The sequence below is a fragment of the Bombina bombina genome, chromosome 2 (assembly GCF_027579735.1).
Source record: "Bombina bombina isolate aBomBom1 chromosome 2, aBomBom1.pri, whole genome shotgun sequence".
Lineage (NCBI taxonomy): Eukaryota > Metazoa > Chordata > Amphibia > Anura > Bombinatoridae > Bombina > Bombina bombina.
In genome coordinates, this window is record NC_069500.1 from 604,293,824 (window position 1) to 604,318,332 (window position 24,509).

Consider the following 24,509-nt stretch of genomic DNA (forward strand, 5'->3'; position numbering starts at 1 on the left):
TTAAATAATGCAGGAGCAAACACATTAAAACACATTCTAGTGACCGTGTTTGGACGTGCATGGAGGTACATCCCCTATTAACACCCAGAGGGTGCAAACTCATTTGAAGGTTTCCGAGGCAGATACAATGTTGCAAGGCAGAGGGTTCACGCTTTTCAGTTTGTCTCTTTTTTTAAATGTTAATTCAGAAGTTATATTTTTTTCTGAATAAAAAAGGAATTAACTCTACTTCACATATTGGATGTTTTCAATTATTACTTGGAGGCTACCAAAAAGGCATCAAGAAGGCTCTCGCTCCTTGATATCAGTTCTGGAAAAAAAGCACCATTATGCATTTTATGCTTTTCTGGTGAACATATGGATATCTTTAATACTGGCTCACCAGTACGGAATATGGTTCTACAAGTGAGAGAAAATCAAATTCAAAACCTTTCCTTTTTTTTATGTTGCCTAGTTTGTCATCTCAGAGTAGTCCGAGGAGTTCATTATCATATAGAGATATAAAGATATCTAGGAAAAAAATACCACACTGATCGTTTGCTATATCACAATGTAAAGAGAAACATTAAGTTTAAATTCTGTTATATATATATATATATCAAACAGCACTGTTTAAAAATGTTTCGGCATTTCATGGATATATACATTCAACTTAAAGATGCTTAAAATTATTTTGGAAATAGTGAAAATTGTATGTATGTTTTTACAGGGACTAATTGTTTTAAGATAACTCCACCAGCTCTTTTGGTGGACAGAAGAAAGTCCCACAAGAATAATCATAAAAGGTATTTATTAAAAAAAAAGAAAAAAGGAAAAGGGAAGTAGTAGTTAAATGTTGACTTTCAGGTGCAAAAAAAGAGAAAAAAAATATTTCAATGTTCCTTTTAAAACAGCAATGTTTTGAATAATAAAAAATATACATATATATATATATATATATATATAAAATTACACATGTGTGGTATGATTTCTACCTTAGTCTGTGTATTCTTTGTCTTTGAGTTATAATGCTGAAACTATTCAGGTCAGCTACAGATTAAATATTTAATCCTTTGTAAAAGGTGGAGTAGGGAAATGACTTCACTTCTGACTATGTATGCCAAGGACATGAGGACAATATGAAGAATGGGGAAAGTTAAGTCGTAGGAATATGGATGAGAGAGTCTGCAGAAAAATATTTTTGTAGGTGTGAATAGTAAGGACAATATTTCAGAGAGGAAAAGGAAATTAAAATTTTGGCTTATGTCATGCCAAATCAACCCTGCAACACTTCCACTCCTCACAGTCACAATATTAGATGAAGAGAAGAACTGAATTCCTGCCATAATGATTTCCAGCTTATTATAGCCAATTCTTTACACAGTTAAAAAAAAAAAAAAAAAACACACACACACAAAAAAGACCTCCTACAAGATCCAGAATTGTGATGTTTAGTTTGAAAAGATAGACTATAATGTAAAATAAACACACAAACAGTAAATATTTTTATGAATCCATTTTAAAATAAAAATCTTTTATTTATTGTTTCATTTTAGTTCAAACATTTTCAGTGCTTAGTGGAATACAAAATAGAAAATTATCTTATAGATCTTTGGTTAGATAAAACAGCTGACTGAACTTCATCCAGAATCTGTAATCTGTGTGTCATGAACCTAAATTACAAGGAAAAGTCTCAGATTACACATAAGAAAAAATTTAAATAAAGATCTTAGTTATTCACAAAGCAATTTTTATAACAGACCCTACACTTTTATATGTAAATATGCTCCATGCACACCAAAGCTATCAATGAAACCGTGATAACCTGTACAAGAAAGGATTTTGCCACATACAAGTTTATTGCAAAAATTATTTGATCCAAAAATAAATGCATAGGGTGTTTCAATATTTAGTTCTGTGTCCCTTTAAAGTTTGTAGTTGTCATTTGTGAAATAGTTAAATCCAATAAGAATTTTAAACTGGTTATGTTTTTAAAGACTGACTAAAATACCAATAAAACAGACCAGTATTTTTTTTAATTTATGCATCAGAAATAATTCACAATATTGCAAAAGATCTGCATGCCAAATAAAATGATTCAAAAAGAATTAAAACTAATTTTGTTTTGTAATTTAGTAAAGTTTGCATTATGTTGCCTGCCTGGATCACACCCTGTAAAAAGCCTCTAAAATGTTGTGTATCTTACTTCCTTTGCTGTGGCCAATAAGGAACAGATAAGAGTGCCCTCCACTAATATTGGCACCCTTGGTATTATTGTTTAACCTTTTGTTTAAAAAAATACACAAAAGTACTCTCTCATGGATATCAAACAATTGCAAACACAACACAGGTTTATATAAAAAAAAAAATATTTGGCACAATTTTTGGCACCTTTTTAGTCAATACTTTGTGCTACCTCCCTTTGCCAAGATAACAGCTCTGAATCTTCTCCGATAATGCCTAGAAGTTGGAGAATATATGGCAAGGGATCCGAGACCATTCCTCCATACAGAATCTCTCCAGAACCTTCAAATTTCAAGGTTGACATTGGTGGACTCTCAGTTCACCCCAGATGTTTTCTATGGGGTTCAAGTAAGGGGGGACTGGTATGGCAATGGCAGGACCTTAATTTTGTGGTCAGTAAAACATTTTTATGTTGATTTTGATGTATGTTTTGGATCATTGTCCTACTGGAAGATCCAACCATGGCCCATTTTGAACTATTCTGGCAGAAGCAGTCAGGTGTTCATTTAAAATCTGTTGGTATTTTAGTCCATGATGGCCATGTATCCTAACAAAATGAGCCACCACCATATTTAACTGTGGGCATGAGGTACTTTCCATATGGCTACCTCTCTGTATGCGCCAAACCCACCTCTGGTGTTTATTGCCAAAAAGCTCTATTTTGGTTTCATCTAACCATAGAACCCAATCCCATTTTGAAGTTTCAGTAGCGTCTGGCAAACTGAAGATGCTTGAGTTCATTTTTGCATGAGATGGGGCTTTTTTCTTGAAACCCTTCCAAACAACTTGTGGTGATGTAGGAGATGTCAACTTGTAGTTTTGGAGACTTTCTGACCCCAAGATGCAACTAACCTGCAATTCTCCAGCTGTGATCCTTGGAGATATTTTGGCCACTCGAACCATCCTCTTAACAGTGCGTTGAGACAATATAGACACACATCCTCTTCCAGGTTGATTCATAACATTTCCAGTTGAATGGAGCTTTTTGAAAGGATATTGTACACTATATTTTTCTTTGCATAAATGTTTTGTAGATGATCCATTTATATAGTCCATCTGGTAGTGTTTTTATAGTTTTTTTTTTTTTTTTTTTTTTTAACAACATTGTGCTGATTTTCAGACTCCTAATCAAGCCCCACAATGCTAGATGTATATACGTTTACAGACTACTGCAGGCTCCTGTTTATGTTATCTGTCTTTTTGTATGCAGGGAGGCGGGGAGTGTCTGTGTATACTGTCCCTTTAATTATTGCCCTGATGGTTTAAATGGGCATTTTCAATGCTTTTGCAATTTTCTTATAGCCACTTCCCATTTTGTGAATCAACACAACCTTTTGCCGCACATTACAGCTATATTCCTTGGCCTTACCCATTGTGATAAATGACTGAGGGAATTTGGCCAGAAAGTCATGGTTGAACAATTTTGTGTTCCTTGTCACCCAGGTGTACTAAAAATGTAAAATATCAATGATAATATACTTCTATGAATTAATTTGAGAAATATATATTTGGTGTGCCAATAATTGTACCATACATATATTTATTTTCTTTTGGATAAACCTGTGTTGAGTTTGCAATTGTTTGATATCCATAAAAGCAGAGTATTTTTGAACAAAAGATCAATAGGTTAAACAATAAAGACAATTTTTCACAGCCTTCTTTGCTCATATTTACCAGGGGCGCCAATATTAGGGGAGGGCATTGTATAAATGAGTTCTTGTGAATATCAACCAATCACTGTGCAGTATGTAAAAATATCAGGGTTCTGCATAACACAGAATGCACTCCTGCCTCTCTCTAGTGGTAGTGGAAACACCTCAATATTCAGAGGTATATTACAGGAAAAGTAAAAAGTGAAAGTCAATTGCAAATAAGTGTTTTTTGTTGTTTTTTTAAATTTGAATAATTACATTTTTATGAGGAATTACATCTTGTGATTAATGTCTCAGAGCTTATGTGAAATTAAGTTTTCTGTATGGAAATAAAAAAATATATATTTCTCCAACATTGGTGTGTCCGGTCCACGGCGTCATCCTTACTTGTGGGATATTCTCTTCCCCAACAGGAAATGGCAAAGAGTCCCAGCAAAGCTGGTCACATGATCCCTCCTAGGCTCCGCCCACCCCAGTCATTCTCTTTGCCGTTGCACAGGCAACATCTCCACGGAGATGGTTAAGAGTTTTTTGGTGTTTAAATGTAGTTTTTATTCTTCTATCAAGTGTTTGTTATTTTAAAATAGTGCTGGTATGTACTATTTACTCTGAAACAGAAAAGGATGAAGATTTCTGTTTGTAAGAGGAAGATGATTTTAGCAGACAGTAACTAAAATCGATTGCTGTTTCCACACAGGACTGTTGAGATGAAGTTATAGACTGAGCCTCATTTTCGCGCCATTACTGCGCAGTTGTTTTTGGAGAGCAAGGCATGCAGATGCATGTGTGAGGATCTAAGAATCACTAAAAAAGCTTCTAGAAGGCGTCATTTGGTATCGTATTCCTCTCTGGGCTTGGTTGGGTCTCAGCAAAGCATATAGCTGGGACTGTATAGGGGTCAAATTTAAAAACGGCTCCGGTTCCGTTATTTTAAGGGTTAAAGCTCTGAAATTTGGTGTGCAATACTTTTAATGCTTTAAGACACTGTGGTGAAATTTTGGTAATTTTTTAACAATTCCTTCATACTTTTTCACATATTCAGTAATAAAGTGTTTTCAGTTTGAAATTTAAAGAGACAGTAACGGTTTTATTTTAAAAGTTTAAGCCTGTTTAACATGTCTGTACCATCAGATAAGCTATGTTCTATATGTATGAAAGCCAATGTGTCTCCACATTTAAATTTATGTGATAAATGTGCCATAGTGTCCAAACAAAGTAAGGACAGTAATGCCACAGATAATGATATTGCCCAAGATGATTCCTCAAATGAGGGGAGTAAACATGATACTACATCATCCCCTACTGTGTCTACACCAGTTTTGCCCACACAGGAGGCCCCTAGTACATCTAGTGCGCCAATACTTATTACCATGCAACAATTAACGGCTGTAATGGATAACTCCATAGCAAATCTTTTATCCAAAATGCCTACTTATCAGAGAAAGCGCAATTGCTCTGTTTTAAACACTGAAGAGCAAGAGGGCGCTGATGATAACTGTTCTGACATACCCTCACACCAATCTCAAGGGGCCATGAGGGAGGTTTTGTCTGATGGAGAAATCTCAGATTCAGGAAAAATTTCTCATCAAGCTGAACCTGATGTTGTGACATTTAAATTTAAAATTAGAACATCTCCGCGCACTGCTTAAGGAGGTGTTATCTACTCTGGATGATTGTGACAATTTGGTCATTCCAGAGAAATTATGTAAGATGGACAAGTTCCTAGAGGTTCCGGTGCCCCCCGACGCTTTTCCTATACCCAAGCGGGTGGCGGACATAGTAAATAAAGAGTGGGAAAAGCCCGGCATACCTTTTGTTCCCCCCCCTATATTTAAGAAATTATTTCCTATAGTCGACCCCAGAAAGGACTTATGGCAGACAGTCCCCAAGGTCGAGGGGGCGGTTTCTACTCTAAACAAACGCACTACTATTCCTATCGAAGATAGTTGTGCTTTCAAAGATCCTATGGATAAAAAATTAGAGGGTTTGCTTAAAAAGATTTTTGTACAGCAAGGTTAACTTCTACAACCAATTTCATGCATTGTTCCTGTCACTACGGCAGCGTGTTTCTGGTTCGAGGAACTAGAAAAGTCGCTCAGTAAAGAATCTTCGTATGAGGAGGTTATGGACAGAGTTCAAGCACTTAAATTGGCTAACTCTTTTGTTTTAGATGCCGCTTTGCAATTAGCTAGATTAGCGGCGAAAAATTCAGGGTTTGCTATCGTGGCGCGCAGAGCGCTTTGGCTAAAGTCTTGGTCAGCGGATGTGTCTTCCAAGACAAAATTGCTTAACATTCCTTTCAAAGATAAAACATTATTTGGACCAGATTTGAAAGAAATTATTTCAGACATCACTGGGGGAAAGGGCCACGCCCTCCCACAGGATAGGTCTTTTAAGGCTAAAAATAAGCCTAATTTTCATCCCTTTCGCAGAAACGGACCAGCCTCTAATTCTGCATCCTCTAAGCAAGAGGGTAATACTTCACAACCCAAACCAGCCTGGAAACCAATGCAAGGCTGGAACAAGGGTAAGCAGGCCAAGAAGCCTACCACTGCTACCAAAACAGCATGAAGGGATAGCCCCCGATCCGGGACCGGATCTAGTGGGGGGCAGACTCTCTCTCTTTGCTCAGGCTTGGGCAAGAGATGTTCAGGATCCTTGGGCGCTAGAAATAGTTTCTCAAGGTTATCTCCTGGAATTCAAGGAACTACCCACAGGTCTCACTTATCTTCAAACCAAATAAAGAGACAGGCATTCTTACATTGTGTAGAAGACCTGTTAAAGATGGGAGTGATACATCCAGTTCCAATAAGAGAACAAGGAATGGGATTTTATTCCAATCTGTTCATAGTTCCCAAAAAAGAGGGAACATTCAGACCAATTTTAGATCTGAAGATCCTAAACAAATTTCTCAGGGTACCATCGTTCAAAATGGAAACTATTCGAACGATCCTACCCACCATCCAGGAAAGTCAATTTATGACTACCGTGGATTTAAAGGATGCGTACCTACATATTCCTATCCACAAGGAACATCATCAGTTCCTAAGGTTCGCTTTTCTGGACAAGCATTACCAGTTTGTGGCACTTCCATTCGGATTAGCCACTGCTCCAAGGATTTTCACAAAGGTACTAGGGTCCCTTCTAGCGGTTCTAAGACCAAGGGGCATTGCAGTAGTACCTTACTTGGACGACATCCTAATTCAAGCGTCGTCCCGGTCAAAAGCAAAGGCTCATACGGACATCGTCCTAGCCTTTCTCAGATCTCACGGATGGAAGGTGAACAAAGAAAAAAGTTCTCTGTCCCCGTCAACAAGAGTTCCCTTCTTGGGAACAATAATAGATTCCTTAGAAATGAGGATTTTTCTGACAGAGGTCAGAAAATCAAAACTTCTAAGCTCTTGTCAAGTACTTCATTCTGTTCCTCGTCCTTCCATAGCGCAGTGCATGGAAGTAATAGGATTGATGGTTGCAACAATGGACATAGTTCCTTTTGCACGAATTCATCTAAGACCATTACAACTGCGCATGCTCAGACAGTGGAATGGGGATTATACAGACTTGTCTCCGATGATTCAAGTAGATCAAAAGACCAGAGATTCACTCCGTTGGTGGCTGACCCTGGACAATCTGTCACAGGGAATGAGCTTCCGCAGACCAGAGTGGGTCATTGTCACGACCGACGCCAGTCTAGTGGGCTGGGGCGCGGTCTGGGAATCCCTGAAAGCTCAGGGTCTATGGTCTCGGGAAGAGTCTCTTCTCCCGATAAACATTCTGGAACGGAGAGCGATATTCAATGCTCTCAGAGCTTGGCCTCAACTAGCAAAGGCCAAATTCATAAGGTTTCAATCAGACAACATGACGACCGTTGCATATATCAATCATCAGGGGGGAACAAGGACTTCCCTGGCGATGAAAGAAGTGACCAAGATAATTCAATGGGCGGAGGATCACTCCTGCCACTTGTCTGCGATCCACATCCCAGGAGTGGAAAATTGGGAAGCGGATTTTCTGAGTCGTCAGACATTCCATCCGGGGGAGTGGGAACTCCATCCGGAAATCTTTGCCCAAATAACTCAATTATGGGGCATTCCAGACATGGATCTGATGGCGTCTCGTCAGAACTTCAAGGTTCCTTGCTACGGGTCCAGATCCAGGGATCCCAAGGCGACTCTAGTAGATGCACTAGTAGCACCTTGGACCTTCAACCTAGCTTATGTATTCCCACCGTTTCCTCTCATTCCCAGGCTGGTAGCCAGGATCAATCAGGAGAGGGCCTCGGTGATCTTGATAGCTCCTGCGTGGCCACGCAGGACTTGGTATGCAGACCTGGTGAATATGTCATCGGCTCCACCATGGAAGCTACCTTTGAGACAGGACCTTCTTGTTCAGGGTCCATTCGAACATCCGAATCTGGTTTCCCTCCAACTGATGGCTTGGAGATTGAACGCTTGATTTTATCAAAGCGTGGGTTTTCAGATTCTGTAATAGATACTCTGATTCAGGCTAGAAAGCCTGTAACTAGAAAAATTTACCATAAAATATGGAAAAAATATATCTGTTGGTGTGAATCCAAAGGATTCCCATGGAACAAGATAAAAATTCCTAAGATTCTATCCTTTCTACAAGAAGGTTTGGAGAAAGGATTATCTGCAAGTTCTCTAAAGGGACAGATCTCTGCTTTATCTGTTTTACTTCACAAAAGACTGGCAGCCGTGCCAGATGTTCAAGCATTTGTTCAGGCTCTGGTTAGGATCAAGCCTGTTTACAGACCTTTGACTCCTCCCTGGAGTCTAAATCTAGTTCTTTCAGTTCTTCAAGGGGTTCCGTTTGAACCTTTACATTCCATAGATATTAAGTTACTATCTTGGAAAGTTTTGTTTTTAGTTGCAATTTCTTCTGCTAGAAGAGTTTCAGAGTTATCTGCTCTGCAGTGTTCTCCGCCCTATCTGGTGTTCCATGCAGATAAGGTGGTTTTGCGTACTAAGCCTGGTTTTCTTCCGAAAGTTGTTTCTAATAAAAATATTAACCAGGAGATAGTTGTACCTTCTTTGTGTCCGAATCCAGTTTCAAAGAAGGAACGTTTGTTACACAATTTGGACGTAGTCCGTGCTCTAAAATTCTATTTAGAGGCTACTAAAGATTTCAGACAAACATCTTCCTTGTTTGTTGTTTATTCTGGTAAAAGGAGAGGTCAAAAAGCGACTTCTACCTCTCTTTCCTTTTGGCTTAAAAGCATTATCCGATTGGCTTATGAGACTGCCGGACGGCAGCCTCCTGAAAGAATCACAGCTCACTCCACTAGGGCTGTGGCTTCCACATGGGCCTTCAAGAACGAGGCTTCTGTTGACCAGATATGTAAGGCAGCGACTTGGTCTTCACTGCACACTTTTGCCAAATTTTACAAATTTGATACTTTTGCTTCTTCGGAGGCTATTTTTGGGAGAAAGGTTTTGCAAGCTGTGGTTCCTTCCGTTTAGGTGACCTGATTTGCTCCCTCCCTTCATCCGTGTCCTAAAGCTTTGGTATTGGTTCCCACAAGTAAGGATGACGCCGTGGACCGGACACACCAATGTTGGAGAAAACAGAATATATGCTTACCTGATAAATTACTTTCTCCAACGGTGTGTCCGGTCCACGGCCCGCCCTGGTTTTTTTTATCAGGTCTGATGAATTATTTTCTATAACTACAGTCACCACGGTATCATATGGTTTCTCCTATATATCTTTCCTCCTGTCCGTCGGTCGAATGACTGGGGTGGGCGGAGCCTAGGAGGGATCATGTGACCAGCTTTGCTGGGACTCTTTGCCATTTCCTGTTGGGGAAGAGAATATCCCACAAGTAAGGATGACGCCGTGGACCGGACACACCGTTGGAGAAAGTAATTTATCAGGTAAGCATAAATTCTGTTTTTTATCTCTAGCATGCATCAGTCCTTTGTGGGCAAATGGTAGCCATTTACACTACATTACGCTTTATACCTGGCTCTTATTTACAGCTCCTTTGATCTTGGATTCCTTCTCTTGTGTACCTGAGGGCGGTCATCTGTAATTTAAATGAGGTAATAAGGTAAAATAACACGACAAACGTCCATCAAACTAATAGATACTGAATTTACATTTTAAAATGCCCTCTAAGATTAAACAAACAACAAAAAGTGAATACAATGTGCCTTTCAGATACAACACTCAGGTTCCCCCCCCCCCCCCCTACACTAGAAGCTTATCATTTCTAACAAGGAACAATGATGCACTCGGATGTCAGAGCAGAATATAGGGTCACTAAAGGGAACACCATCATTTCACTTTTCTTTCATCTATTAAATATAATGTGGAATCTCTAGACAACAGGAAAAGCTACTAAACTGCTGGAATATGTATAGCTTGGGGAAAAAGAAAAAGTGATTTACACAAAAGACTGCACAAAATGCAGCAGGAAGCAGATTTCAGAAAACTAAATCTCTAGAAAAAAAAAAAAAAAAAAGGAGGTCATGATCTGAAGCTACCTGGTGGAACATTGCCACATTATGTGACATTAAAACAAAGTCAAAAAGAGTTAGATAATACAATATGGTATTCAAACATTCCTAAAGGGAAAATAGCAACCCTTAACAGAAATGATTTGCTACAGTATTTAAATATAAAGGTTGATCAGAAATGAACCAACCAGACAAAGCATTTCTTATCTCTAAACACATTTGTATTCTTATACTTAAAGGGACAGTGTACTGTAACACTGTTCTTCCCTTAATGTTTTTCCTATGACTTGTTATACGAGCTGGAGATTGTAAAATGCACAAGGAAATTTTAATTTTTGTATATGAAATAGTTTTAAAAAACAAACAAAACACAACAACAAAAACCACTACCCATTAAGATTGGCTGAGCTTGCAGGGAAATCAGATTGCCTTGTTTTATCATTTTCTGTAAACATAAATTTCTACTTTATATTTTCTGTCTACATGCTAAAGTCCAATACTTAGAGAGAACAACTGAAAATGAACATCGTATTACTTATCTATCCTATCCCCCACTGGGAATGTAATCTCTTGTGCTATGTTTTTTATACACAATAAGTATAGAAGTGTTCAGTACAAGTATGGATACCACATGCAAAATACGCTGTTTTGAAATACTGAAATAAAAGCTTAAATTACCTATTTGTTAACAATTAGATACACTCCTGCAGGTAAAATGGATAATTGGGAACAATTAAAGGGGGGGGGGGTTAAATGTACTGTACATTATATGTAAATTTATATTACTTCCCTAAATAAAGATAGTGAAACATAAGTCAAAATACTTATTCCTGATAAATTGTGGATACAATCTGAAATTCTGTTTAAAGGGACAGTAAATCCCAACATTTTCTTTCATGATTTGGATAGAACTATTTTAAACAACTTTGCAATTTACTTCTATTATCAAATGTGCTTCATTATCTTGTTATCCTTTGCTGAAAGAACAGCATTGCACTACTGCAGCCACCAATCAGCAAGCGCTGAACCAAAAATGGGCAGGCTTGTAAGCTTACATTCCTGCTTTTTCAAATAAAGATACCAAGAGAAAGAAGAAAAAATGATAATAGGAGTAAATTAGAAGGTTGCTTAAAAGTACATGCTCTATCTGAATAATGAAAGAAATTTGTTTTAGGTTCAGTATCTGTTTAAGCACAAATTGTAGGCTGCATGATTATGTACCTTCATATCATTCAATGAACAATGTAGCTTTATTTTGTCAAAAAATAGTGTTTTATTTTTCCCTCTTTCTGTTCACAAATTTCCCTATCACCTAGAACAAAAGCCCTTGCTACCCAGTAACAAACCAAAAACCTGTATAAGGATTTTACCATGAATTGTTGGTATGTGTGCAGTTAAAGAAAGATTGGGGTAACCTTTCCCTCTTCCCATAAGGTAGATTAGCCAATTAATAATAATTCATTAAAAAAGTATTTAAACGGACATATTTCTTTCGAATCTCCATCTAAGAGCTAAATATATATTTATATATAGACAATAATATTCACACCTAAACTACCTAATCGGCATGTGCATATATTTGGCATTCGTTAGGGAAATGAATGCCGAATATGGGTGCAGTCTACTAATTGGGTCAATGGCAGTTTCCACTCCAGACCAGAAGTTAACAGCAGGGTTTAAACAGAGTTTCAGGGTCAATAATGATACAATTACATGCTCTAATGAATGAGAGCATGCTATGATTTTGTTACTATAATGGCCTTTTAATTTATGGATACTAACGTTTTTTTTCTTCAATATTTAAATAACCAATATCATTTAAAACAAATACATCTGCATATTGTTATTGGGCTAATCTTTTCTATGAATACATACTTTTGTATAACATTTATTAAAGAGTTTTTAATCCCTTTAAAAGTACTAAATATATATTTTATGCTTGCTATTTTTCAATGTAAAAGGGGCCATGTCTGAATTGTGTTAGGAATACTCTAGTCAGTTTGCATCATTTGGGAAAGTAAGTGCCAAATGTATAGTTAAGCAAATAATGGTTTTGGGTTTTTTTGTTTGTTTTTTAATCAAGCTGGATTATACTTTGTAATCTGTGCATAGGTAGACACTAATTTATCAGAGTTTAGATTTAACAGTGTGACCTGCACAATACAGAATAGAAAAAAATTGCAAGCACAATTTGTGCTCGAGAAGGTCAAAAAAAGTAAATACAATAAAAATGATAATAGTCATACTTCTGTAAATCTGTGCTGTTTGAAGAATTTCAACATTTTAGCATTTTCTGAATAATTAACTGTATGCTACATTCTGATAGCGCAAACCTAAAAATTGAATTTATAAAAAAATGCAATTAAAGTAATTATGTAATGATCCACGCTGTAATGACATTTATGACATCACCATTTGTCTCACCTTCCATTTCTGAATCGCTGTCTTCCACATATGGCAAGTTGATCAGAGTCTGTTTTTTGTCCCTCAGCACCACCAGCTGAAGTTTCCCTCGAGATTTTTCTATTAGAGCCTGGGCATCCGCTAAGGACATGTTCTCAGTCAGAGTACCATTAATCTGCCAAATTAACAAAACACAACTTTCAGGTTGACTTCAATAAAGGTGTGTTACATTAATGTAGCTTATTCCATTTTCATGTGCCTAGTGGTGCACGTGAACAGTGGACCTTGCTTTCCTCTGCCTTCTTAAAGGGATATGAAACAAATTTTTTTTTTCATTTCAGGATTCAAACAGTGTGAGTTTAATAAACTTTTCAATGTACTTCTCTTATCTAATTTGCTTTGTTCTATTGATGTCCTTTGTCAAAAACAATACCTAGGTAGACCCCAGAGCTGCTGATTGGTGTCTGCACATATGTCTCATGATATTGGCTCGCCCAGTGCATTCAGCTAGCTCCCAGTAGTGCATTGATACTTCAACAAAGGATATGAGGCAAATTAGATAATACAATTTGAAACAACTTTCCAATGTATGTTTTCTTTCAGACTTATGAAAGAACAATTTGAGGTTTCAAATATAAAGTTTGTTTCCAATAAAATTACATGCATTCATTATCTTTTCCTTCTAACTTTCCTTTTCTTTCCAAGGACATAAATCTCAAAATCGAAATACACAAACATATTTTCATTTTGAATGAAGAACCTTTCCCATATACAAGATTTAGCAAAAATGCTTATAGAAAAAGCCATGACTGTTTCAGTGATAGACTGGGCATGCACAATGCATATATACATATGCTCTGTGCACAATAAAAGCTTACATACAGCCTGCTCAGAGAGCAAGTTGTGGCAATTGCATCATCGTCACAGTATATACTCTCAGAGCTGGTGTGGAGTTTTAAAAGTTGTAGTTGTACAGGGCATACATACCTACACTCCAATAAAATCAATCATTAAAACACTATACCTTTTTATACGAGCATTTTTGTTAAGAGATGTATAACACAAATACTTTTACTGAAAGCATGCATCCATCCGTGTGCATTTTGAATTTTATGCCCCTTTAATTGTGTAAAAAATATGACTTGTCTAAGAGTTCACAAGAGTCAAATAGGAAAATAAGACAAGACCAGATACAGTGCTGCTAATCAATACATGTTTGTAAGATGAAAAATGTTTCAATTTCATCCAGATGACAGACAACACAAATAAAAAAATAAAAAAAAGCATCAACCTTGAGAATAATGTCTCCTTCGTGCAAATTTCCGTCTTTTGCAGCAAGGCCTGTGTTTGTTAGTCCCTTAATGTATATCTGACTGCCAAGACGGAGACCATACTCTAAAAAGAACAAGTACATATTAAGATTAGATATTTTTATTTATTTTTTTCAAATAATGTTTTTTTTTTGTGTTCTTGAGATGGGCAAAGTCTGCATGATTTGCTTACCTTCATTGGATTTATTCTTTGTTAGGAGAACACAGTTGGTCTTATCTGAATATTCATACGGTTCAGGTGAAGGGCTATGTGATTGAAGTCTGTCCCTGCTATGACTTTTCTGTGTATTTTTTTCGTATCTTCGCTCAGGGGAAACTCTCCTGCCATAACCTCTCTCTGGGCTGTAATCTGTTCTTCTATCATACGTATCATCTCTGTCCAAGGTCCTGCCACGACTGTTGTCCCTTTTGTAGCTATGTGGGTCATCCAGATCACGATCAAGGCTTCTGCCACGGCTACGTTCTCTGGCGTGCATGCGATTGTCATCTAGATCACGATCTATGCTTCGACCACGGCTGTGTTCCCTCCGGTACATACGGTCATCATCAAGATCCCGGTCTATACTCCTTCCACGACTGGAGTCTCCTCTAATCTCATAATCCATGTCAAGACCTCTATCAACACTTCTGGCTCTGCTCCCATAACCTCTCTGGTCTCTTTCGTAGAAAGGACCTCTTTCTTGGTCCCTCTTGTACACCCTGTCTGGGCTGGGATCACGACTACGAGAGCCTCCAAACCCACTCCTCTCACTGTAAGCATTGTATGCAGTTCTGTTCTCAAATTCTGGATAATCCTCCATAACATCTAAGGCAGGCTCAGATTTACTTGGAATGCCCATCTGCGCCCTCCGTGGTCTTTTCACAACCTGCCAATATTGACAAAAAGATTTTTAAGATGAAGATTTATTTTTCTCTTAAAATTACCCTTAATGGTCTGGCTCGGAATGTTTTTTTATTATTATATATAGTTAGTAACGGTCATTTCTTTGCTTCCTTATAAGTCCCATAAAATACTTAAAACACCATGGGCCAGATTACAAGCGGAATGCAAATGTTTACGTACAAGCGATAAGGGGTTTATTGCTAGTGTGAACTCATTGGGCTTACCACTCGGATTATGAGTTGAAAGTTAACTTGATCGCTTGAGCAAAAAAATTGCGATATATGCTAGAATGATTACTGTGACTTCAGAGCTCTGGTTAACTGTTTTGCAAAGCTAAAAAGTTGCACAAAAACACATGGAAACTGCATGTCATTGTTGTAAAAAATGTTTAGCCACCAGCTGCTCCGAGCTACCTGAATTCAAGGCAGCCCGGATAGCAGACCGGTGGTTAGCCATTCTAGTCCTCAGGTTGTCTTGGGTCTTGCCTATATAAAATTTCCCACATGGACAGTGTAGCATGTAGATAATATATTTGGTTGTGCAGGTAACCCTAGACCTAATAAAAAAAAATATTACTCCAGGGGGTGTGCTATCCGGGGTGCCTTGAAATCGGGTAGCTCAAAGCAGCCGGTGGCTAGACATTTTTTACAACACCGACATGCAGTTTCCGATTTGAGATATATAATCATAGGCCACATACCACCCCTACTTAGAGGTTGGGATAGGAACAAGTTACTTTTACAAAGGGAGAACAAATGGATCTACATTTTGGATACATTAGTACCTAAAGATTTAAATACACAGTTACAGTTAGTGTTACCTCTGAAGTATTGATAATATTTATTTGTTCCAGTATTGAGTGTCAAAGTATATGGTTATATTTATAATAGATGACACTAGTTTTCATTAGACTTGGCTGTTTAGATAGCTAGGAAAAACCTTACAACTTGTTTAAAATCAGGGAATGTTCCCAGGCTTTTAACCTATATAATAAAAGGCCAGGTATGTTTGTCAGATGCAGTCATGGGCAGTAGAGACTACACAAGGACAAACATACCTGGCCTTGAGCAGCAGAGAAAGTGTTTTTTGGAAGCTGCCGTGGAGGGGGCTTGGCCCTTCAGGCGTGACGGGTTGGCGTGGTCAGGCGAGGGAGAGCGCAAAAGAGAGCAAAAGAGGGAAGACAGAGAGAGCGCAAAAGAGGGAAGACAGAGAGAGCGCAAAAGAGGGAAGACAGAGAGAGCGCAAAAGAGGGAAGACAGAGAGAGCGCAAAAGAGGGAAGACAGAGAGAGCGCAAAAGAGGGAAGACAGAGAGAGCGCAAAAGAGGGAAGACAGAGAGAGCGCAAAAGAGGGAAGACAGAGAGAGCGCAAAAGAGGGAAGACAGAGAGAGCGCAAAAGAGGGAAGACAGAGAGAGCGCAAAAGAGGGAAGACAGAGAGAGCGCAAAAGAGGGGAGAGAGAGAGCAAAAGAGAGGGAGAGCGCAAAAGAGGGGAGAGAGAGCAAAAGAGAGAGAGAGCGCAAAAGAGGGGAGAGAGCAAAAGAGGGGAGAGAGAGAGAGCAAAAGAGGGGAGAGCGCAAAAGAGGGGAGAGAGAGAGAGCAAAAGAGAGCACAAAAGAGGGGAGAGAGAGAGAGCAAAAGAGAGCGCAAAAGAGGGGAGAGAGAGAGAGCAAAAGAGAGCGCAAAAGAGGGGAGAGAGAGAGAGCAAAAGAGAGCGCAAAAGAGGGGAGAGAGAGAGAGCAAAAGAGAGCGCAAAAGAGGGGAGAGAGAGAGAGAGCAAAAGAGAGCGCAAAAGAGGGGAGAGAGAGAGAGCAAAAGAGAGCGCAAAAGAGGGGAGAGAGAGCGCGCAAAAGAGAGCAAAAGAGGGGAGAGAGAGAGCGCGCAAAAGAGAGCGCAAAAGAGGGGAGAGAGAGAGAGCGCAAAAGAGGGAAGACAGAGAGAGCGCAAAAGAGGGAAGACAGAGAGAGCGCAAAAGAGAGGGAGAGCACGGAAGACAGAGAGAGCACGGAAGACAGAGAGAGCGCAAAAGAGGGGAGAGAGAGAGCAAAAGAGAGCGCAAAAGAGGGGAGAGAGAGAGAGAGAGCGCAAAAGAGAGCGCAAAAGAGGGGAGAGAGAGAGAGAGCGCAAAAGAGAGCGCAAAAGAGGGGAGAGAGAGAGAGCGCAAAAGAGAGCGCAAAAGAGAGCGCAAAAGAGGGGAGAGAGAGAGCAAAAGAGAGCGCAAAAGAGGGGAGAGAGAGAGCAAAAGAGAGCGCAAAAGAGGGGAGAGAGAGAGAGAGCGCAAAAGAGAGCGCAAAAGAGGGGAGAGAGAGAGAGCGCAAAAGAGAGCGCAAAAGAGAGCGCAAAAGAGGGGAGAGAGAGAGCAAAAGAGAGCGCAAAAGAGGGGAGAGAGAGCGCAAAAGAGAGCGCAAAAGAGGGGAGAGAGAGAGCAAAAGAGAGCGCAAAAGAGGGGAGAGAGAGAGAGCAAAAGAGCGCAAAAGAGGGGAGAGAGAGAGCAAAAGAGAGCGCAAAAGAGGGGAGAGAGAGCAAAAGAGGGGAGAGAGCGCAAAAGAGAGCGCAAAAGAGAGCGCAAAAGAGGGGAGAGAGCGAGCGCAAAAGAGGGAAGACAGAGAGAGCGCAAAAGAGGGAAGTAGAGACTACACAAGGACAAACATACCTGGCCTTGAGCAGCAGAGAAAGTGTTTTTTGGAAGCTGCCGTGGAGGGGGCTTGGCCCTTCAGGCGTGACGGGTTGGCGTGGTCAGGCAAGGGAGAGCGCAAAAGAGAGCAAAAGAGGGAAGACAGAGAGAGCGCAAAAGAGGGAAGACAGAGAGAGCGCAAAAGAGGGAAGACAGAGAGAGCAAAAGAGAGGGAGAGAGAGAGCAAAAGAGAGGGAGAGAGCAAAAGAGAGGGAGAGCGCAAAAGAGAGGGAGAGCGCAAAAGAGGGGAGAGAGAGCAAAAGAGGGGAGAGAGCAAAAGAGAGCGCAAAAGAGGGGAGAGAGAGAGCGCGCAAAAGAGAGCAAAAGAGGGGAGAGAGAGAGAGAGAGCGCAAAAGAGAGCAAAAGAGGGGAGAGAGAGAGAGCGCAAAAGAGGGGAGAGAGAGAGAGCGCAAAAGAGGGGAGAGAGAGAGAGCGCAAAAGAGGGCGCAAAAGAGGGAAGACAGAGAGAGCGCAAAAGAGGGAAGACAGAGAGAGCGCAAAAGAGGGAAGACAGAGAGAGCGCAAAAGAGGGAAGACAGAGAGAGCGCAAAAGAGGGAAGACAGAGAGAGCGCAAAAGAGGGAAGACAGAGAGAGCGCAAAAGAGGGAAGACAGAGAGAGCGCAAAAGAGGGAAGACAGAGAGAGTGCAAAAGAGGGAAGACAGAGAGAGCGCAAAAGAGGGAAGACAGAGAGAGCGCAAAAGAGGGAAGACAGAGAGAGCGCAAAAGAGGGAAGACAGAGAGAGCGCAAAAGAGGGAAGACAGAGAGAGCGCAAAAGAGAGGGAGAGCGCAAAAGAGGGGAGAGAGAGAGCGCAAAAGAGAGCACAAAAGAGGGGAGAGCGCGCAAAAGAGGGGAGAGCGCGCAAAAGAGGGGAGAGCGCGCAAAAGAGGGGAGAGCGCGCAAAAGAGGGGAGAGAGCGCAAAAGAGGGGAGAGAGAGAGCGCAAAAGTGGGAAGACAGAGAGAGCGCAAAAGAGGGAAGACAGAGCAAAAGAGAGCGCAAAAGAGGGAAGACAGAGCAAAAGAGAGCGCAAAAGAGGGAAGACAGAGAGAGCAAAAGAGAGCGCAAAAGAGGGAAGACAGAGAGAGCAAAAGAGCGCAAAAGAGGGGAGAGAGCGCAAAAGAGGGGAGAGAGCGCAAAAGAGAGCGCAAAAGAGAGCGCAAAAGAGGGGAGAGAGCGAGCGCAAAAGAGGGAAGACAGAGAGAGCGTAAAAGAGGGAAGTAGAGACTACACAAGGACAAACATACCTGGCCTTGAGCAGCAGAGAAAGTGTTTTTTGGAAGCTGCCGTGGAGGGGGCTTGGCCCTTCAGGCGTGACGGGTTGGCGTGGTCAGGCAAGGGAGAGCGCAAAAGAGAGCAAAAGAGGGAAGACAGAGAGAGCGCAAAAGAGGGAAGACAGAGAGAGCGCAAAAGAGGGAAGACAGAGAGAGCGCAAAAGAGGGAAGACAGAGAGAGCGCAAAAGAGGGAAGACAGAGAGAGCAAAAGAGAGGGAGAGAGAGAGCAAAAGAGAGGGAGAGAGCAAAAGAGAGGGAGAGCGCAAAAGAGAGGGAGAGCGCAAAAGAGAGGGAGAGCGCAAAAGAGGGGAGAGAGAGCAAAAGAGGGGAGAGAGCAAAAGAGGGGAGAGAGCAAAAGAGAGCGCAAAAGAGGGGAGAGAGAGAGCGCAAAAGAGAGCGCAAAAGAGGGGAGAGAGAGAGCGCGCAAAAGAGAGCAAAAGAGGGGAGAGAGAGAGAGAGCGCAAAAGAGAGCAAAAGAGGGGAGAGAGAGAGCGCAAAAGAGGGGAGAGAGAGAGAGCGCAAAAGAGGGCGCAAAAGAGGGAAGACAGAGAGAGCGCAAAAGAGGGAAGACAGAGAGAGCGCAAAAGAGGGAAGACAGAGAGAGCGCAAAAGAGGGAAGACAGAGAGAGCGCAAAAGAGGGAAGACAGAGAGAGCGCAAAAGAGAGGGAGAGCGCAAAAGAGGGAAGACAGAGAGAGCGCAAAAGAGAGGGAGAGCGCAAAAGAGGGGAGAGAGAGAGCGCAAAAGAGGGAAGACAGAGAGAGCAAAAGAGAGCGCAAAAGAGGGAAGAGAGAGCAAAAGAGAGCGCAAAAGAGGGAAGACAGAGCAAAAGAGAGCGCAAAAGAGGGAAGACAGAGCAAAAGAGAGCGCAAAAGAGGGAAGACAGAGCAAAAGAGAGCGCAAAAGAGGGAAGACAGAGAGAGCAAAAGAGAGAAGACAGAGAGAGCAAAAGAGAGGGAGAGAGAGAGCAAAAGAGAGGGAGAGAGCAAAAGAGGGGAGAGAGAGCAAAAGAGGGGAGAGAGCAAAAGAGAGCGCAAAAGAGGGGAGAGAGAAAGCGCAAAAGAGAGCGCAAAAGAGGGGAGAGAGAGAGCGCGCAAAAGAGAGCAAAAGAGGGGAGAGAGAGAGAGAGAGAGCGCAAAAGAGAGCAAAAGAGGGGAGAGAGAGAGCGCAAAAGAGGGGAGAGAGAGAGAGCGCAAAAGAGGGCACAAAAGAGGGAAGACAGAGAGAGCGCAAAAGAGGGAAGACAGAGAGAGCGCAAAAGAGGGAAGACAGAGAGAGCGCAAAAGAGGGAAGACAGAGAGAGCGCAAAAGAGGGAAGACAGAGAGAGCGCAAAAGAGGGAAGACAGAGAGAGCGCAAAAGAGGGAAGACAGAGAGAGCGCAAAAGAGAGGGAGAGCGCAAAAGAGGGGAGAGAGAGAGCGCAAAAGAGAGCACAAAAGAGGGGAGAGCGCGCAAAAGAGGGGAGAGCGCGCAAAAGAGGGGAGAGCGCGCAAAAGAGGGGAGAGCGCGCAAAAGAGGGGAGAGCGCGCAAAAGAGGGGAGGGAGAGCGCGCAAAAGTGGGAAGACAGAGAGAGCGCAAAAGAGGGAAGACAGAGAGAGCAAAAGAGAGCGCAAAAGAGGGAAGACAGAGAGCAAAAGAGAGCGCAAAAGAGGGAAGACAGAGAGAGCAAAAGAGAGCGCAAAAGAGGGAAGACAGAGAGAGCAAAAGAGAGCGCAAAAGAGGGGAGAGAGCGCAAAAGAGGGGAGAGAGCGCAAAAGAGAGCGCAAAAGAGAGCGCAAAAGAGGGGAGAGAGCGAGCGCAAAAGAGGGAAGACAGAGAGAGCGCAAAAGAGGGAAGTAGAGACTACACAAGGACAAACAACGATCGTCTGGGGTTGTCATGTTCCTTGTTCAGAGGAGAATTGCCTGGTATTTCGGGGCTGGACTGACCTTACTTGGCGGGATCAGACTGATATACTTCAGGAAAGTTTTCTTCTGTGAAAAGCACACTGTTCTAAAAGAGGCTGCTTCCGGGTGGTAAATCGCCATAGAACAAGCCACTGAGCTGTTGTTCGTTCCTGGTAGAGCGCTTCTCTCTTTGTATGCAAATTATTATGACCCTGGGGAAGTCTCCCTATGGGTGATGGGGGAAACCAGACGTGGACTCCTTGCCCAGTGTGCTTAGAGGAATGTGGCTGCACCTCACTGACGAGGCCCATAGAAGGCCGAAACGATCGTCTGGGGTTGTCATGTTCCTTGTTCAGAGGAGAATTGCCTGGTATTTCGGGGCTGGACTGACCTTACTTGGCGGGATCAGACTGATATACTTCAGGAAAGTTTTCTTCTGTGAAAAGCACACTGGTCTAAAAGAGGCTGCTTCCGGGTGGTAAATCGCCATAGAACAAGCCACTGAGCTGTTGTTCGTTCCTGGTAGAGCGCTTCTCTCTTTGTATGCAAATTATTATGACCCTGGGGAAGTCTCCCTATGGGTGATGGGGGAAACCAGACGTGGACTCCTTGCCCAGTGTGCTTAGAGGAATGTGGCTGCACCTCACTGACGAGGCCCATAGAAGGCCGAAACGATCGTCTGGGGTTGTCATGTTCCTTGTTCAGAGGAGAATTGCCTGGTATTTCGGGGCTGGACTGACCTTACTTGGCGGGATCAGACTGATATACTTCAGGAAAGTTTTCTTCTGTGAAAAGCACACTGGTCTAAAAGAGGCTGCTTCCGGGTGGTAAATCGCCATAGAACAAGCCACTGAGCTGTTGTTCGTTCCTGGTAGAGCGCTTCTCTCTTTGTATGCAAATTATTATGACCCTGGGGAAGTCTCCCTATGGGTGATGGGGGAAACCAGACGTGGACTCCTTGCCCAGTGTGCTTAGAGGAATGTGGCTGCACCTCACTGACGAGGCCCATAGAAGGCCGAAACGATCGTCTGGGGTTGTCATGTTCCTTGTTCAGAGGAGAATTGCCTGGTATTTCGGGGCTGGACTGACCTTACTTGGCGGGATCAGACTGATATACTTCAGGAAAGTTTTCTTCTGTGAAAAGCACACTGGTCTAAAAGAGGCTGCTTCCGGGTGGTAAATCGCCATAGAACAAGCCACTGAGCTGTTGTTCGTTCCTGGTAGAGCGCTTCTCTCTTTGTATACAAGGACAAACATACCTGGCCTTGAGCAGCAGAGAAAGTGTTTTTTGGAAGCTGCCGTGGAGGGGGCTTGGCCCTTCAGGCGTGACGGGTTGGCGTGGTCAGGCAAGGGAGAGCGCAAAAGAGAGCAAAAGAGGGAAGACAGAGAGAGCGCAAAAGAGGGAAGACAGAGAGAGCGCAAAAGAGGGAAGACAGAGAGAGCGCAAAAGAGGGAAGACAGAGAGAGCAAAAGAGAGGGAGAGAGAGAGCAAAAGAGAGGGAGAGAGCAAAAGAGAGGGAGAGCGCAAAAGAGGGGAGAGAGAGCAAAAGAGGGGAGAGAGAGCAAAAGAGGGGAGAGAGCAAAAGAGGGGAGAGAGCAAAAGAGAGCGCAAAAGAGGGGAGAGAGAGAGTGCAAAAGAGAGCGCAAAAGAGGGGAGAGAGAGAGCGCGCAAAAGAGAGCAAAAGAGGGGAGAGAGAGAGAGAGAGAGCGCAAAAGAGAGCAAAAGAGGGGAGAGAGAGAGCGCAAAAGAGGGGAGAGAGAGAGAGCGCAAAAGAGGGCGCAAAAGAGGGAAGACAGAGAGAGCGCAAAAGAGGGAAGACAGAGAGAGCGCAAAAGAGAGGGAGAGCGCAAAAGAGGGGAGAGAGAGAGCGCAAAAGAGAGCACAAAAGAGGGGAGAGCGCGCAAAAGAGGGGAGAGAGAGAGCGCAAAAGTGGGAAGACAGAGAGAGCGCAAAAGAGGGAAGACAGAGAGAGCGCAAAAGAGAGGGAGAGCGCAAAAGAGGGGAGAGAGAGAGCGCAAAAGAGAGCACAAAAGAGGGGAGAGCGCGCAAAAGAGGGGAGAGAGAGAGCGCAAAAGTGGGAAGACAGAGAGAGCGCAAAAGAGGGAAGACAGAGAGAGCAAAAGAGAGCGCAAAAGAGGGAAGACAGAGCAAAAGAGAGCGCAAAAGAGGGAAGACAGAGCAAAAGAGAGCGCAAAAGAGGGAAGACAGAGCAAAAGAGAGCGCAAAAGAGGGAAGACAGAGAGAGCAAAAGAGAGCGCAAAAGAGGGAAGACAGAGAGCGCAAAAGAGAGCGCAAAAGAGGGGAGAGAGAGAGCGCAAAAGAGAGCGCAAAAGAGGGGAGAGAGAGAGCGCAAAAGAGAGCGCAAAAGAGGGAAGACAGAGAGAGCAAAAGAGAGCGCAAAAGAGGGAAGACAGAGAGAGCAAAAGAGAGCGCAAAAGAGGGAAGACAGAGAGAGCGCAAAAGAGGGAAGACAGAGAGAGCGCAAAAGAGGGAAGACAGAGAGAGCGCAAAAGAGGGAAGACAGAGAGAGCGCAAAAGAGGGAAGACAGAGAGAGCGCAAAAGAGGGAAGACAGAGAGAGCGCAAAAGAGGGAAGACAGATAGAGCGCAAAAGAGGGAAGACAGAGAAAGAGCAAAAGAGAGGGAGAGCACAAAAGAGAGAAAGAGGGAAGAGAGAGAGGGCGCAAAAGAGGGAAGAGAGAGAGGGCGCAAAAGAGGGAAGAGAGAGAGGGCGCAAAAGAGGGAAGAGAGAGAGGGCGCAAAAGAGGGAAGAGAGCGCGCAAAAGAGGGAAGAGAGCGCGCAAAAGAGGGAAGAGAGAGCGCAAAAGAGGGAAGAGAGAGCGCAAAAGAGGGAAGAGAGCGCGCAAAAGAGGGAAGAGAGCGCGCAAAAGAGGGAAGAGAGCGCGCAAAAGAGGGAAGAGAGCGCGCAAAAGAGGGAAGAGAGCGCGCAAAAGAGGGAAGAGAGCGCGCAAAAGAGGGAAGAGAGCGCGCAAAAGAGGGAAGAGAGCGCAAAAGAGGGAAGACAGAGAGAGCGCAAAAGAGGGAAGACAGAGAGAGCGCAAAAGAGGGAAGACAGAGAGAGCGCAAAAGAGGGAAGACAGAGAGAGCGCAAAAGAGGGAAGACAGAGAGAGCGCAAAAGAGGGAAGACAGAGAGAGCGCAAAAGAGGGAAGACAGAGAGAGCGCAAAAGAGGGAAGACAGAGAGAGCGCAAAAGAGGGAAGACAGAGAGAGCGCAAAAGAGGGAAGACAGAGAGAGCGCAAAAGAGGGAAGACAGAGAGAGCGCAAAAGAGGGAAGACAGAGAGAGCGCAAAAGAGGGAAGACAGATAGAGCGCAAAAGAGGGAAGACAGATAGAGCGCAAAAGAGGGAAGACAGAGAAAGAGCAAAAGAGAGGGAGAGCACAAAAGAGAGAAAGAGGGAAGACAGAGAGAGCGCAAAAGAGGGAAGACAGAGAGAGCGCAAAAGAGGGAAGACAGAGAGAGCGCAAAAGAGGGAAGACAGAGAGAGCGCAAAAGAGGGAAGACAGAGAGAGCGCAAAAGAGGGAAGACAGAGAGAGCGCAAAAGAGGGAAGACAGAGAGAGCGCAAAAGAGGGAAGACAGATAGAGCGCAAAAGAGGGAAGACAGAGAAAGAGCAAAAGAGGGAAGACAGAGAAAGAGCAAAAGAGAGGGAGAGCACAAAAGAGAGAAAGAGGGAAGAGAGAG

General features: G+C 42.7%; 1 protein-coding gene across 1 annotated transcript in view; it reads right to left on the minus strand.

Annotated features, from left to right (window-relative positions):
* Positions 1-1,480: 1,480 nt before the first annotated feature.
* LOC128649318 (tight junction protein ZO-2) overlaps positions 1,481-24,509 on the minus strand; it is a gene marked incomplete in the record, with an annotated part of 134,081 nt that continues 111,052 nt past the window's right edge. Inside the window, 5 exon segments of the mRNA XM_053702525.1 lie at positions 1,481-1,652; positions 9,858-9,921; positions 12,779-12,932; positions 14,049-14,152; positions 14,261-14,954. Coding sequence (XP_053558500.1) covers positions 9,869-9,921; positions 12,779-12,932; positions 14,049-14,152; positions 14,261-14,954 — 1,005 coding nt within the window.